General features: G+C 62.8%; 1 protein-coding gene across 2 annotated transcripts in view; it reads left to right on the top strand.

Annotated features, from left to right (window-relative positions):
- LHPP (phospholysine phosphohistidine inorganic pyrophosphate phosphatase) overlaps nucleotides 1–7,231 on the top strand; it is a 134,964-nt gene extending 127,733 nt beyond the window's left edge. The window contains exon 7 of one of the 2 annotated variants that reach the window (XM_065894509.1): nucleotides 6,958–7,231. In XM_065894509.1, the coding sequence (XP_065750581.1) occupies nucleotides 6,958–7,054 (97 nt within the window). In that variant the 3' untranslated portion in view covers nucleotides 7,055–7,231. The remainder of the gene's footprint in view (nucleotides 1–6,957) is intronic. The other variant, XM_065894510.1, reaches the window with a different exon arrangement.
- The last annotated feature ends 8,401 nt before the right edge of the window (nucleotides 7,232–15,632 follow it).

Genomic DNA, 15,632 nt, shown 5'->3' with positions numbered 1-15,632 from the left:
GGCAGTGAGCACCCTCCTGGCCACCCCACTGCGACGTGGCACCTGCCAGCAGCCAGCTCAGGCCAGGGATCGCTGGCTGCCCCATTGGGTCCCAGCAAGCTGCCGTCTTGACGGTGAGCGTCCTGGGCCAGCAGGTGGATGGCAGGAAGCCCCGTGCCACAGGTCTCATGTTTGGGCCACGGCTGGTGGCAGGAATCCCATAATCAGCCTTCAGAAAAGCGTGGATGAGGGCGGGAGGCGGCAGATCCCAGGCACCCTCTCCCGGGCGTTTGCTGGAGGCCTGTACCGTCTTAGAAACAAGCACCCTGGCCCTGGCTCTGGGACTCCTGGGGCTCAGATGGAAAGATGCCCTCGGCCCAGCCGAGGTCACCTCCGGCCCCATGTGAATCCAAGCCCTCTGTCCTTTTTCTCCAACTTCGTCAGCACAGCCCGGAGTTGGCGTCAGTCTCGGTGGCGTCACCCTCCCAGAGCCACGGCCCGGTTCCCTGAATCCACGTGGCCAGCCCGCCCCAGTGCCCGGCCCTCAGCCACCAGGGGTGTGGCCGGCCCTTGGATAACAGTTGGGACAAGGCCGCATGCCCCCCCCTGTGCGGGCAGTGCAGTGGCCTCCGGTCTCAGGAGCCCCTGCCCGGCCCTGCCCTGGAGCACACCAGGTGGGGAGCTGGTGGTGGGCGGCGCTGTCTCCTCGAGAACTTCACGGGGAGAGGCTGCACCTCTGTCCCCTCGGTCGGCGGAACCAGGTGGGCACGGAGACGGTCCTTGCTGGGCGTCCAGCTGCCATTTTCCTTGGGCTGCTACAAAGATCGTCCCTGTGAGGCTGTCCAGGCCGACACAGATTGGCCTTGTTCTCTGCCTCTGTCATTCCCTCCTTCCCCCGGCTCAAGGGGCGTGAGGGGGCGGAATAACTAATGACAGGCGGCGCCCTGCTGGGTGGGGGCCTTTGTTCATTTACTGGTTGGCAGACACTTCCTGGGTGCCTGTGTGGGCCAGGCCTGTGTGGGTAGCCACTGGTGCAGGAAGCCTGGCCCCTCCCTCTAGGCAGCCCAGGTCAGTTGGTGCCCAGCCAGAATGGTACGAGGGTTTGGCGGGGGCAGGCAAGTTCTGGGTGCTCAGAAAAGAGAGCAGCTCGCCACGGAGCATAGAGTTGGAGATGGGAACAAGTGGGTGAGGCTTTGAAGGATGAATAGGAGTTTGCAGGTGGAGCAGGCCCTAGTGGTCATGCCATTCCAGGACGTAGCGTGGAATGTCTGAAGAGCAGTGGGCCCTGGACACTGGGTTACTGGGAGGACACCCAGTTGGGACGGATTTGTCTGCTCTGCTGAGGAGCTGGGCTGTGACATGGGTGATAGGGAGCCACAGCAGAGCTTACACAGGGAGAGGTGGGAGCTGTTGACAAGACGGGGAGGAGCCACACAGGTCCCCAGGCTCAGACTCGGCCGGAGACACCTGGACACCGCCCCCACACAGGAGCCCAGGAGAGCAGAGGCACCCGCTGCCCCTCAGCCATACAAGCACCCAGGGAACCTGCCTCTGCCTCCAACTTTGGGGAGGGACCTGAGGGCCATGCTCAAATGGATGGCGGGGGCAGGGATCCAGCCTCGTGCCCCCTTTTCCAGAAGCTTCCCTGACCCCCGCACATCCCCCCATAAATTCCCTCAGACCCCGCACCTTTTTCTTCCCTTCCCAGCCCTGGTCACGACTGTGTGGGGCTGGACAGTGAGCCCTGGGAGGGCCGAGGGCAGGAGGCCGAGCCTGGCGTCAGCTCGAGGGCTGGCACGTGCAGGCGAGGTGCCAGGTGCTTCATTCTCTGAGTGACCCTGAGAGCCAGGCCATATGTCCACCTTACAGATGGGGAAGATGAGGCTCAGGGAAGTGAAGAGACAGCTGGCTGGGGACAGAGCAGGGAGCCCACCCTGTGTGGGCCTTGGGCAGGGGAGGCGCAGCCATGACCCCCATGGGGGCCCTGGCCGAGCCTGAGCTGAGCCTGTGGGTGCAGGGAGAGGGGGCTTCTCCTAAGTCCCAGTGGGGCGGAGGGGCAATCAGGGCACAGCCCGCTCTCTGCTCCCCACCTTTATGTGCCCACTTTCTGTTTCTCTATCTCGCTTCCTTCCCTCCATCCCTCTCTCTGCTCCTCTCCCTCCGTGCGTCTCTCTGCCCCCTGCTCTCCCACCTTCTTTCCTCTGCTGCTGTGTTTTCTCCCCCTCTGTCTGCCTGTCTGACCCTCTCTCTTCCCTCCCTCCCTCCGTCTCTCTTCCTGAGTTGTGTGTCTCTCTGTGTCCTCTGTCTGCCTGTCTCTTCCCCACTCCCGTCTCAGCCCTCCCGGCCCAGCCGTGCCCGCCTCTCCCCTTCCTTCCCCACGCGGGCAGCCCTGTCCTGGCAGGGCCTGCTCAAAGCTAGGGGCGTCTCTTGGCCCCTTTGTCCATTATCCTCTGTTTCTGTTCCCACTGCCAAAGGGCGTGTCTTTGCTGGGTTTCTTGGTTCAGCTTCTGTAGTGTGACATCTTTGAGGCCCCGTGGGTTGCAGGTCACTGGCCAGCGTGCAGTGGAGGCCTCTCCTGCCCAGTTAGGCCATGCATAGCTGTCTCAGGGGCTTCGAGGGGGGCGGGCCCAGGATGAGTCCCCTCCATGTACCCCGGCTCCCTGAGAGCCACAGCCCACAGCAGCATCACGTAATTAAGACATGAAAGTCCACGATTTCCTCTGTTGGCAAACAGCGGCCGGCTGCTAATGCAATCCTTTCTTTTTTAATGGATTCTTGAGTTTAAATGATATGTAATTAAACGTAATTAGCCACGTACCCATTCGGCTTGGTACCGTACGCTGGGGCCGCCTTGAATCTCATTATGAAGCATCTTCTTTTTCTTTTTCTTTTTTTTTTTTTTTGCTGTACGCAGCCCTCTCACTGTTGTGGCCTCCCCCGTTGCGGAGCACAGGCTCCGGACGCGCAGGCTCAGCGGCCATGGCTCACGGGCCCAGCCGCTCCACGGCATGTGGGATCCTCCCGGACCGGGGCACGAACCCGCGTCCCCTGCATCGGCAGGCGCACTCCCAACCACTTGTGCCACCAGGGAAGCCCTATGAAGCATACTTTATGGGTGGATTTTTTCTTCCTTCTTGGGGTGGAGTTCGTTTGACTGGACAGTAAACCTGGCCCAAGGGCCAGTGAAGGTCCGAGGAGGACAGTCCTGGGCCAGCCGCCCAGGGGATGACGGAGATGACGAATCGGGGTTGGGGTGGGGGTGTTTGCTGGGAGAAGTTCCGGTTCTTTGAGCAGCCACTGGCCTCACTGTCCAGGAGAGAAAAGTCAGGAATCTGATGGGAACTGGTGGGAGGGGGCACAGAGCGGGGACAAGGGGTGTCAGCGCCTGGGAAGGTGCAGCCTGAAGATGTCCCCCTCCCCTGACAACCCCCTCCTGAGTGGTGGCTGGGGCACTGCCCCGTCGGGGAGCCGGGCCTCGGGGCTGCCCTCCAGCCCCAGGGGCAGCTGAGGGAGACCCATAAGGGCGCATCCCGGGCCATGCAGGGCTGCAACCTCACGCACACAGGCCAGCACGAGGCAAGACCGCGGGCCAGGGGGCCAGGGCGCTCGCTGGTACCGCCACTGGGACGTCCCCTAGGGTCCCGGCCTCCCTGCCCCTCCTGCTGGCAATGCCCGTGGTTACACTCGTCCACCCCACCCCCCACCCACCAAACTCACTGTCCTCCCTGCGCCTCGGATGCTGATGTGGATCCGCGTGTCCCTCTGTCTGTCCCCCCAGCAGCTTGTGTGCCCAGGGCAGGGCCCAAGGCCGGGTCCTGGCCAGTCTCCCTGCCCGGCACACAGTGCCCTCCCGACGGCTGACTGCGTCCTCACTGGTTGTGATCACCGTGCTGAATGCCCGCACGAGGCCTGCGGGGCCCCTCCAGCATCGCGTGTCTCCCGCGCTTCTCCCGGGGTTACCTTCATCTAGAGACAGGGATGCCGCGGCATGGAGGTGTGTGTGCTCACCCAAGGTCACCAGGTGGGTGAGGGGTGGAGCCTGTTACGCTCAGGGCACAGATGAGCAAACTGAGGCAGAGAGATGGTTTGCCCATTCAGGTGCTCCGTCTCCATTTCTCAGAGGGCGCCTCCTGCCCACCTGCCAGCCCAGCTCGCTGTGCCCTGGGCCAGGCCGGCCCCTCTCAGGTGGAGCCGCCCAGAGAATTATCCCCTCCCCCACCTGCTTTGGAAAGACCTGAGGGAGGGGGCACCCCTCAGTCTGTACAGGGGAGGAGTTGTCTGCACACCAGGAAGGCCTGGGTTCCCAAGGAGGAAGACCCTCCCGCAGGAAGGGCTGTCCACCGAGCACCTGGGTGGCCGGGAGGCCGTGAGCGCCCGCCGCGGGGAGGACCGAAAGGAAGGGGCCCACGGAGGGTGGACAGCCGGGACCAGGGCTCCCCAAGCCTTTGCCGCAGAGGCCCAAGAGGCAGCTGGTTGAGGCTCGCAGGCCACCTGTGGTCTCTGTCGCACATTTTCTTCTTTTTACAAAGTTTTAAAAATATGAAAACCATTCTTAGCTCAAGGGTTGTACGAAAACAGGCTGCCGGAGGAATGTGACCCATAGGCCATAGAGAATAGCCGCAGTGATGGGAGATAGACACCTTATATATGTGAGATTATATGCGACCTTTTTAATTAAATTCTCGAGGTATAACATATACCTCAAGTGTGTGTTCCGTATGCATGTTGATGTGCATATAAAGTGCACTGAAAGTGGAAAATGTGATGCATTTTCCGCCATGTGCCACCCCTGTAATCACCACCCAGGTCAAGATCTAGAACACTGCCAGCACCCCCACCCCGTTCCCCCAGGAAGGAACCGTCTTCTGGCCTCTGCACGGGAGGCTGGTCGTACCCGTTCCCGAACCTGATACAGACAGGTGGTCTGGTTTGGGTTCTTCGCGCCTGGTTCTCCTGCCCGTCGTGACGTCTGTGGGGGGGTGGGGGTGGGGAGACGCTGCAGCGTGTGGCGGGTGATTCACTGCGGGTGGTGCTGTCCCGTGCTGCTCTGACGTGTGCGCGTACCACCCTCTGTGTTGCATACCTAGGAGTGGAATTGTGTGTCACAAGTAGGTCCCCACATGGTGTTCCCGAGTGTGTGCCACATACAACCTTTCGCTATTAACAAGGGAGTGTTTCAGCACTGATGCAGAACAACGTGGATCTTAATTCCCATGTTCACTGTAGGCTGTCTGGATCTGGCAAGAACGAAATAATGATCCCTTAAAATACCTCCACTGCCACGAGAGAGCTGCTGATCCTGTGGGTGGTGGTGAGGGTCCCTGTGCACTCGTCCCCTTGTCTTGTCCCCAAGGCTCATGTTTGGGGCCTCACCTCTGGGGGAGTCGTGTGCCCTCCGCGGCACCTGTCTGTGAGTGTGTCGATCCCTGAGCCGCAGGGTGGCCCCGCTCGAGAAGACCAGAGGAGCGATGCCTGCCGGCCCTGGCGTCTGTAGGTGGCCTCTGCGTGGAGTGGGCGCTGCCCACTGTGACCTTCCTGGAGGGGGTGGGAGTGCCCAGTGGCAGCGCATGCCCTTGGAGGCTCTGGCACCCAGAGTACCGCTGGGAATCAGAGGAACCGGGTCAGATGCCCGGCTCTGCTCCCCCTGCGGCATGGCCTCGAGCAAGTCTCTGAACCTCGCTGAGCCCCCATTTCCTCACCTGTCAGAGGGGGGCACCTGCCTCCTCCCCGAGGATGGAAGGAGAAAATGATGGGAGACGTGGGAGGGCCGTGCCTGAGGACTACAGCAGGAAGGGGGACCGCGCAGAGTCAAAGGTGGGCCCTCCTCAGTCATAAGGAGTGTCCGCACTTCCCTCCCCCTGCACCCCTGCCCAGGTCCCAGGCCTCAGCAGCCCCTGGGGAGGGGGCCTCTAGGCTCCTGGGCTGAAAGCTCTTTAAAAGGAAAGGTGCCGTTGCCCAGGACAGCATTTTAGGGTCACGTGCTTCATAGATGCCAAACCCTTCAAAGGGGCAACTTGACTTTAATGATGGTGTCAGAGCCAACTTCAACCACTTCCTTCCAGGCCAGGGTCGGGGCTTCCGAGGTGAGGGCCCGGTGCTGGGAGGGCGCCGTGTGCTTTCCCAGGGCACTTGGGTCAGACCTTGGGGTAGTCGGAGTGGCCCCTACCCCCGCCGAGCTCCAGCCCGCGAGCAGCGGGACGGCCCTTCCTGTCGCCAGGACCCCACGCTCCGGTTCACAGCCCTCCAGGCTGCCCCCAGCCCCCGAGATGAGGTCCCATTTCCTCCCGCAATTGTCAAGACTCCGGGGGACGTGGCCTGGAGCCCAGCCCGCAGCCCCCACCATGGAGCACCCACACGGGGTCCCCTTGGTGCTGCACGGACCCCACAGGCCCCCACGCGCGCCGTGTGGTCTCGCTCCCCTTGTCCTCAGCATCGAGCAGGACCTCAGGGAATACAGCGGGGCCTGGATGAAGCCTTTGGGAGCTTCTAGCCCCCGAGATCTCAGCCAGAGAGCAGCTTTGCCAGGAGCCTTCCTCTGCTGGGTGGGAGCAGCCTCTGTGGGCGCTGAGCAGACGGTACATGAGCCCCCTGGGGTTTGGGCAGGAAACTCAGAGAAGGACCGAACTCAGGGCCCCGCTCTCAGAGGTGTGATCCTTCTGCTGGCAGCACGGACGGAGCAGGGGCCAGGGGTCACCGCCACGGGGCTCCGAGCAAGCTTCCAACGGGAGGGGCACAGGGAGGAGTCGAGGTGGACCGACAGTCAGGAGGGACGTGTGTGTGCTCTTGAGTTGCGGCGGCCGGGCCTGGGGCGGACAGGGACAGCTGTTGGCCAAGACCAGCCTGCCCGATGGGGCACAGGAGGGCCTGCAGGTCTCCCGAGGGCAAGGCCGGGCCCGTGCCAGATGCTGGGAGGCAGTGGCTTCGCAGGGGTCACCTTGGGGTTACTGATCCACTAACCTACGGTCCTGCTCTCCGCAGGCCCAGTGACGAGCACCACCCGGAAGTAAAGGCTGATGGGTATGTGGACAACCTGGCGGAGGCTGTGGACCTGCTGCTGCAGCACGCGGACAAGTGACAGGCCTTCTGGGAGGGCCCCTAGCCTCCTGCCGCCCTCCCCTGTGCCCACACCATCCGAGGCACTGCCCCCTGGCCTGGACGGGCAAACGAGAGGGTGCCAGCCAGGCAGTTCTGGGCTGCCCTGCCCCTGAGCCACCAGCCCCTCCTCTGTCTCCCTCTGCCGACCCCCCTTCCCTCCTCCTCTCCGGTCACATCTCCCAGCCTCCTAGGTGAAGTTTGATCCCCACCTGCTGGCCCATCCCCTGCCTGTGCTCCCCTAGTGGAACTCAAGAGGTGGGGCACATCTGTCGAATCCCCAAACCCATTCTCTCTCCAGTCGGCCAGTCCTTTCAATGCGCTACCGAATTGGACTCTGGCGTTTGCCCACTGCCTCTTTTCAAACAGCACTTGAGTTTTGGGGAGGCACCTGGAGAAAGCGGGGACTCCCAAGCAGAGTCCTTGCGGCCAGAGCTGAGCCAGCCTCCCCGGGACTGCCCAGCGGCCCCTGCCCTCACCTGGTGTCAGCGGGACCGCTCAGCGCTCCCCACGAACCCCCCAGACAATGCAGCCCGCCTTTCCTATCCCAAGTCACCTCTGGAACCCAAATGGAGCGGCTCCCAGGGGCACTTTAAAGACTGCCGTCCTTCAGAGTGAGAATTGTGAGCTCTGGAATCCAGGTGGCAGGTGGAGGGTACCTTCTGGAGCCTTAAGTCGATAGACTTGAATGTGTCACACCCAGGAAACTAACGGTTAAATCAACTGTCTGCCCTGACCCGCGGCGACTCCGGCTCTGACTGCGCGGGGCGGGCGGCAGGGAGGAGGCACCGTCCCTGATCCTGCCCTGGACTTGAGCCCCTGCACGTCAGGGGGCCAGGGCCCTGAGACACCTCACCTGCCTCAAACCCTTTGTTTAACAGAGGGGGAAACTGAGGCCCCAAGGGGACCGGGTGCACAGGGCAAGCGTGGGCCTTCCCTCACGCAGCAGCCCGAGGTGGCGGGCAGTGAGCCGCGGGCTGCCCAGAGTCACTCACGGCCCAAATTTCAGCATCAATCAGCAGAACAGATAACTTGAATGCTCTGTTTCTCCCCACATCCATCCAGAACCCACTGACAAATCTTGGGAGACCCCTCACGAAAGAAGTCGTGAGTCTTCCGTAACAGGATTTCCATTAAACGAAGGCAGATGGTGACAGAACGCTTCGCCCTGAACCTGAGTCCCCAGCACGGGAGCCCAGGGCCGGCGGGGGTCTGTGCGGTTCCCCAGGCCTTGCCCGCCAGGCCGGCCACCATTTAATCAGGATTAGGAAGAAATGGTGGTGGCTGAGTCTCTTCATCAAGATGAGAGGCCACCGGCCACGCTCGGGTCATTGGCTTGCAGGGGAGGAGGGGCGTTTGGCCTGTTAGCTGGCAGATATGCAGATGGCCTGCTCCTGGACGGAGTCCCCTAATTCCAGCTCGTTAGGTGACCAGCGCAGTGTGGGCAGCAGGCACCGGGGCTCGGAAGGCGACTGTGCGGGGACGGGCCTGCAGCCTTCTGTTGGGTTTGTTCCCTCTTTTCTTTCTTTCCTTTTTCGTGGGCTGCCCTTGCCTGCTGTCCTCAGCAGGGGCTTGCAGGCAGGGCAGTATGGTTCTGGAGGAAGGAGGCTGGGGGGGCCCCGCTCTCCATGGACAAGTGGAGCCTCCCCTTGCGAGCTGCTGCCCGCGAGTGAGGACGGAGAGGGACTCAGAGGGGCGGCAGGCGTAGACCCCTGCTTTGGGTGGAGAACACGCTGCCCCCCCCCCCGAGCTGTGGGTTCTGTGAAGTGGACACTGTCATCTCCCCATTTTACAGATAAGGAAACTGAGGTGCAGAGAAACTGACTTGCCTACGGGCTGACAGCTGGCAAGGATAAGAGCCGAGGCTCAAATCAAGGTCTGACCCTGCGTTCCATGCCCTTTCTAGTCCCGTCCACGATCCCTCCACAGGGGATGACCTGCGGTGGCCCCGGTGGCTGTCTTTCCAGGCGAGGAGCACCTTGGCATCCTCCCAGTGGAGATGAAACGTGCCTCGGGATTGAGGTCCAGCCCTACTCTGGGGGCGCCACGTACCCCCGAGCCTCAGCTATCTCATCCTTCCCTGAGCCCTGCCGGGGACCAGGCCCGGCCAGGCCAGGGTGCCCCGTCGCCCCACTGGGGATGCTGACCCCTCTCCTGCTGCGGCGCCGGGGGCTGCCTAGAAGTGAGGATGACCTGCCTCACCCCTGGGTCCTTCCAGCTGTCGGGCCCTGGCCTGATGCCCACCCTCCTTCCCCACCCCCAAGCAGGACAGTTCTCAGGCCAGAGATAGACGGAGCCACAGGCCACAGGTAGGGCTGGAGTTCAGAGCTGGCAGTGGCCTGAGGACCTGTCTGTGGTCAGGAGATGCGCCCCAGATCTGCCACAGGGCCAGCAGACACTCCAGGCTCTGGGGCCACCCAGCAGAGCTGCTGGAAGGGGGAGGGACGGGTGGGGCAAAGGAGAGGGCAGGACGGGGGCACAAGGGCCTCACCTACCCCCAGATCTCCCAACTCAAGCGTCCACATGGTACCAGCCCTGCGTGAAAACCCGATCCAAACTGGGTTAATCCAGCAGGAGTTTATCATCATCTACGAGGCTTCCAAATCCAGGCCTGGCTGGATCCGGGTCCCAAGAAAGTCCCAGGCTGACCCTGGGGCAGGGCAATGGCGGCTCCAGCCAAATTCGCAAGGGAGAGGAGGGGGGCGTGGCACCAGGAGGGCATCCACACCATCCTCTCGTTGCCCTGCAGGGAGCTGGGAGCCAGGCTGAGGGGTCCGAGTCCTCGCCGGCAGGTGTGTGCCCACTATGGGGCCCAGACAGCTGCGGCGCTTCTCTCCTCCTCAGATCAGGTGAACGAGGTCCCTGCAAAGCCCTGGCCTACACGCTGGGCCACACCTGCACCTCTCAGGGGAGCGGGCGGGCAGCGGCAGGAGGAAGGGGCACAGGGGTGGGGACGCTGGGAGGGACACGCGTGGGTGCCTGCTGGGCGCTCACGGTGCCACCTCCACCCAGCCTGAGTATCCACTAGGTCCCGCCTTCCCGCTCAGAACTGTCCCGCTTTAGATGAGAAACAAACTGAACACTTTGTATCATCTCATTTTTTCTTGTTTTGATTTTTTTTAAATAAGATTTTAAAAGCAATGTGTTACTATAGGAACATGAACAGAAAAGTTTACAAAGGAGCCACACGGGTCACTCAGAGCCTGACCACTGTTAATATCTGGATGCATTTCCTTTCACCCCTCTTTCCACATGGAGATAAATGTTTTAACACAGTCTGGACTGGACTGTCTGTCTAGTGTGGTACTGGGGGTTTTGGTGTTGATTCTCTCATTTAAGCCCCGAGAGTCACAAGCCCTGTCTGCATATGAGGAGGCTGCCTGGAGTCAGCGTATTTCCTGGTGGCCCGTGTCAGCTGCAGGCGGTCCACAGCGGGGCCAGGCCCAGAGACCTGCAGCTGGACCCAACGGCAGGGCGTTTGAGCTGCTGCCCAGTGAGCCCCAGAGCCTGTGCCCAAGACGGTGTCCTCCCCCTGCCACAGGGGAGGCACCACTGGGTGGGCTGAGCCAGGGAGATAACGCTCCACCCGGGCCGTGCCCTGACAGAAGGGCTGGCGCCAACCCCAGATCCAGACCCGAGCACAGCCAGGGCTGTCACCTGAGCGGGGCTGGTAAGGAGCTATCAGGGCTGTAGGTCCATCCAGGGCCACTCTGTGGAAGCCTCCCCTGCCAGTCGTGGGGGACGCAAGGCTGGGTGCCGGGGCCCCTGGGCTTTGGGGCTGCAAGGCTGCACCTCACACCCCCAGCCTCTGCCACAGCAGCCTTGCTTCACCTGCTTCGTAAACTAGACGTTCACGGACCATTTTGTTTGAAAAAGGAACGGCTGCTAAAGAGGAAACAAGAACAGTCTGCACGGGGTGCCCCTGTGTCTCGTTCGCAGAGGGGGCATCCCCTCAGGACCTAACAGATCTCCAGGCAGAACCTCTGCGGTCAGATGATGTGGGCCAACCTTGGGTTATAGAAGTGACAGAAGCCTCCCTCAGCCTGTCCTCGAGGCTGCAAACATCCTGGTCTCCTGAGCTTGGTTAGCGAGGGGTCCCTGACTTGGGGGCCAGGCACAGGGACCGTGTGCCCTGGAGCCCACTCTGAGCTACGCCGTGAGTGCTGGCGACCCCTCGGCCCGAGCAGCACAGATCTGAGCCGTGCTGCCCTCCGAGGAGCGTGGGGTCCCAGCCTGCGCCCCCTCCCTGGTGACCCTGGTGGGCAGGGGGCTCCGCAGGCCCACAGGGCTCCAGGCCAGGCGCCCTGCAGCAGTGCATCCCGGAGCAACTGCTGCGTGGCCTTGCATGGCAGGCATCTCCATCCGGAGCACACAGGTACTAACTGTCCCGGTGCTGGGGGCCCCCGGGATCACAGCCGTGGCAGTGGCCAGCACCCCCATCGTGGTCGCTCACAGCCTCCTGCACCTGAGCCTCTCGACAGCTCTGAGATGTCCACTCTCCCCGTCTTACAGACCTGACCCTGAGGCTCGGAGGGGATAGAAGGGCCCAGGCTCTGCCCATGCCAGTCCAGAGCGAAGGGTCCCATAGGCAGAGGGGGGACCCTCCGATCTGCCACACCCAACAGAAAGCACACAGCCGGCTCCCAGCAGCTGGGTATTGAACCAGGAAGCTTTATTTACACAGTAAAAGTAACAAGCAAATTCCTGAGAGACTAGAGCGGCTCTAGTGCAAGACAGTCACGGCCCGTGCGGAGGACAGGCTGCGGTGGGTGGAGGTGGGGGACAGACCCAGCGCCTCTGCACCCAGCGCTTCGCCCTGGGCAGGGGCCTGGCCCAACACTGCCCGTCCTGGCCGCCACACTTCCTGAGGCTCCCCAGTGCCCACGAGGTACAGCTGGGAAAGCGCACACGGCCCCAGAAACCGCCGACTCGCCGTCCCCGCGCCCCGGGGCATCGCCCACCCCCGCACTGAAACACAATTTCTTTGCCAAAGAGACTATGCTAGAAGGTCAGACTATCCTACCTAGGCTACAAGATCTCCGCTGCGGTCTGGGATTTTCTTTTTTTTTTTTTTTTAAATCTTTTTCTCTTCTTTTCTCTTTGAAGAGGAATGGTTTTTTCTGGCACCAGTGGGAGGGGTCTGGCCAACTGTGTGGCCGTGGCAAGACGCGGCACAACTGCCTACGCGGAGGCACCGCCCTGGCCGGGCTGCCGCCCCAGCGCCGGGGTGGGGGGGTTACCGCTCGCGCCCCAGGCCGCGGGGCCTGAAGCGGTCATCGTTCGGGTGACCGGCCCCGAGGCCAGAGCACACGCGACTTGAGCCCGTGGTGGGGCACCCAGGGCTTGCGGTGGGGCACCCAGGGCTTGCTCTGAGGCCCCCGGCAGTGCCAGCCGGAGCGCGGAAACGAACACGCCAACCCTGCCTGGAGACCCATTTGGATGTTGGGTTTGCTTTTTTTCTAAGGTGGACTTCTCCTTTATTTAAATTTTCTTTCCGCGTACAAATTCACAAGACTTTCCTGCTACAAAAATTTTGCTGAAAAGTAAGGCTTTCTGAGAATGAAAATTCATATGCATGATCAGAACAAGCTCTCCTGTGGCCTGGATGTCGTGTCTGCCTGTGGGCCCTGGGCTGGACCCCGGCCTCCACCGTAAGGCAAGAGGGTTTGCGGTAATGTAAACGGCGAGGCTGTGGCCCCGGCCCCCGGCCCGGCCCGGCCCTCACAGGGAGCAGCCCGTCAGTCCAGCGGCTCTAGCAGGCGCTCCCTCTGGAGTGAGCAGGGATGCCCCGGGACAGGAAGCCCCCACCCCACCCCACCCACGACCCCGTTCTAGTCCTTCAGGGCCCCCGGGGCCGGCGGACGGCCTGGCACGGCCCTCCCTCCCGGCTCTGAACTTCCTCAGAGGCAGGAGTTCATGGGCTGCAAGAGGCAGGGCCCCAGCAGAAGTGAGGCTTGCGGGGAGCCCACCAGGCCGCCTGCTGCCCCCCAGGGGCAGCCCGCTGGGGTCAGAGGCAGCCTCCCTCCAAGACCAAATTCCCGGTGCCAGAGAAGCAGAGCACAGATGGCCTCTGGCGGCGTGGCAGCACCTTCTAGATGAGGCCTGCTGCCTTCAATTAAGACCGACATGAAGCCACCGGAAGGCCGTCTCTTTCTCTGAGAGGGGTCACTGGCCATCCTCTCCCCTCCCTGCTGCTGTCGTGGGCTTTGGCGAGGAGCTTCGGTTGGGGCAGAACAGCCAAGAGAGGCCTGAGGTGGCTGGAAAGGGCCAAACCCTGCCTTGGGCTGGGATCCCTTCTGCCTTTTGGGTTGACAGGACCAGCCTGCGGGGAGGTGGGGACGATGGGGCCACTGCTTGTCCTTCCCTGCCACCAGGCCTGGGAAGGGGGGAGGTGACCGGCAGGGTCCAAGGGTGTCACCTGTGCCACAGGCCCGTGACACCCACCCACCGCCATGTGCCCTCCCTCTCAGCCCCGAGGAGAGGCCCATCCTGGCTGAGTCTCGCCCCTCTCGGTGGGTGAGGGAGGCGGGATCCTGCTTGTCCTTCCCCAGGAAGGACTGCTGTCCTGCATGCGCCCTCTATGGCCACTCTTGGTGCGGGCCAGGTGTCAACACCTCCCACCCCAGGCTTTCTGAGGCCGAGAGGCGCCAGCATGTACTCTGTGAATTCATACGTTGGTCGCTGGACGCCACCGAACAGCTGCCCCAGCCTCCTCTGGATCAGCTCTAAGACGACGAGCCACCAAGCAGGGACCAGGTGAGACGTCCTTCCCCACCCAGAGCCGCTGGCTGCCTCGTCCGACTCCCCAGGGGAACGTGCCTTTGGAGGGACCTGCCCAGCGCCCGCACACCCGTTACGCTCTACAACCTGAGGCTTTCGGCACAATCTTGGGGGGCCACGGAGTTGGGGTTTTCTGCAAGCATCTTATGGCTGACTTTTAAGAAAAGCCAAGTATAAATGAGAACTTGAGCCCCCTCGCTTTTGATGTAAAAAAGTAAAGGTTTAAGTAAAGTTTCCCAAATATTGTCTGTCTCCTCAGTGGAAAGAAAGCGAGAGCCACTTGTACTCGACCTGCAGCGGTGAGGCATCCGCCGTGAACACATGAGCAGGGGCAAAGTGACTCCGAGAGAGCCTCTGTCGCGGCAGCGAGCTCCAGAGAACGCACAGATGTGTTTAGCCTCACGGGAAAAAGACCCACTCGCTCACAAGCCGACCCAACTGCTATCGTCTGAGGAAGGTGCCAAGCTGCGAAAAGCCAGATTCCAAGGCAGCAGAGCCCAGGTGGCATGTGTGCAAGCGGGGCTGGAGAGGAGCTGTCTGGGAGGGAGATGTCGCGGGGTGGGGCTCCTCGGCAACCCCGGGGGGCGGGGGACGGGGGGGGGCCCGGAGCCGGGGAGGGTACGCGCGCGTCTCGCTCTACGCCTGCGGCGGGGAGAGGCACTCACCACCCTCTGCTCCCTGGCCCACCTGGCCCACCGAAGACGAGCCTGCGCGTGAAGGCCGCGGGGCCCCAGAGCGGCCAGCAGACGCCCTCCGTCCCGAAACGAGCGCAGGGCCTGGGGCTGTGCGCCTGCACAGAAGTCCTGCTTCCTGAGGACGTTTTCAAGAGGTCGCCCTTCTATGGTGACATCGCTCCACTCGCCTGACACTCCATGACAGGCTGGTCACGGAGAATGGCTGCCAACTGCCGACCCTGCCAGAGCAGCCCCCAGAGCAGCAGGGAGCCCGGGGCCAGGCCGTCCACGCCGCAGGAGGGGCTCGTGGCTCTGCCTTTGCGGACAACAGAGCCACCAAATGTCTCCCCAACTAGACGGCCTCTAACGAGCGCCCCGAGTTGTTCCCTGGACCCTGAGAGTCCAGATGTGGAGGCCGCCCGGCAGCCCAGGGCTGCTGTGCCCCGCACTTGGCATTAAGGCTAAACGGTTCTGGTGTCACCACGGAAGGAAGCCTCTCCCGACCCCGCCCAGGCCCCAAGTGGGAGACCTGGGAGAGAAGGCACGGAATACGACTGAGGGAGGGAGGCCGCTGTGGGCCGACTCCCCCCCTCCACTGAACCTGAGCAGGAGGCCGAGAAGGGCCGTGACCCCAGCGGAGGGACCCGAGCCCGGGCAGAAGCCCGGGCCGGGGGTCAGCACAAAGAGTGGGCCAGCCCTGCCGCAGCGCCACGGGACTGCCCAGCGGGGACGGTGGGACGCTTGCGCCGACATCCCACGGGAAAGAGGGGGAAGGAGACCGAAACCAAGAAGCTTCTCTCCCGGCCGTGGTAGCTCCACGGAGCGTGGGTGCGGTGCTGGTGAAAGGCTGAGACCCTGCACCGCAGGCCCGGCCAGGCGGCTGGTGCTGGGCCAGCACCCCGAGGGCGGGACGGCGTCTGGGGAGGTGGTGGGCTCGCTCCTGGGCCCCGAGACCGTCCAGGAAGCGCTGATCAGGCCCAGGCGTGGGGCTCCCCCGGGGGCCCTGCCCGGCGCCCGGCGGGAGAGGGGTGGGGGGAGAGGTGGCGGGAGGCCTATGGATTCTAGCGCACCCCCTGCCCTGCCCGCTCCGCCGCCAGCCGGGGCCTC

Source organism: Phocoena phocoena, chromosome 16 (genome assembly GCF_963924675.1).
Source record: "Phocoena phocoena chromosome 16, mPhoPho1.1, whole genome shotgun sequence".
NCBI classification, from domain to species: domain Eukaryota; kingdom Metazoa; phylum Chordata; class Mammalia; order Artiodactyla; family Phocoenidae; genus Phocoena; species Phocoena phocoena.
This window is presented reverse-complemented; position numbering and strand designations above follow the sequence as displayed.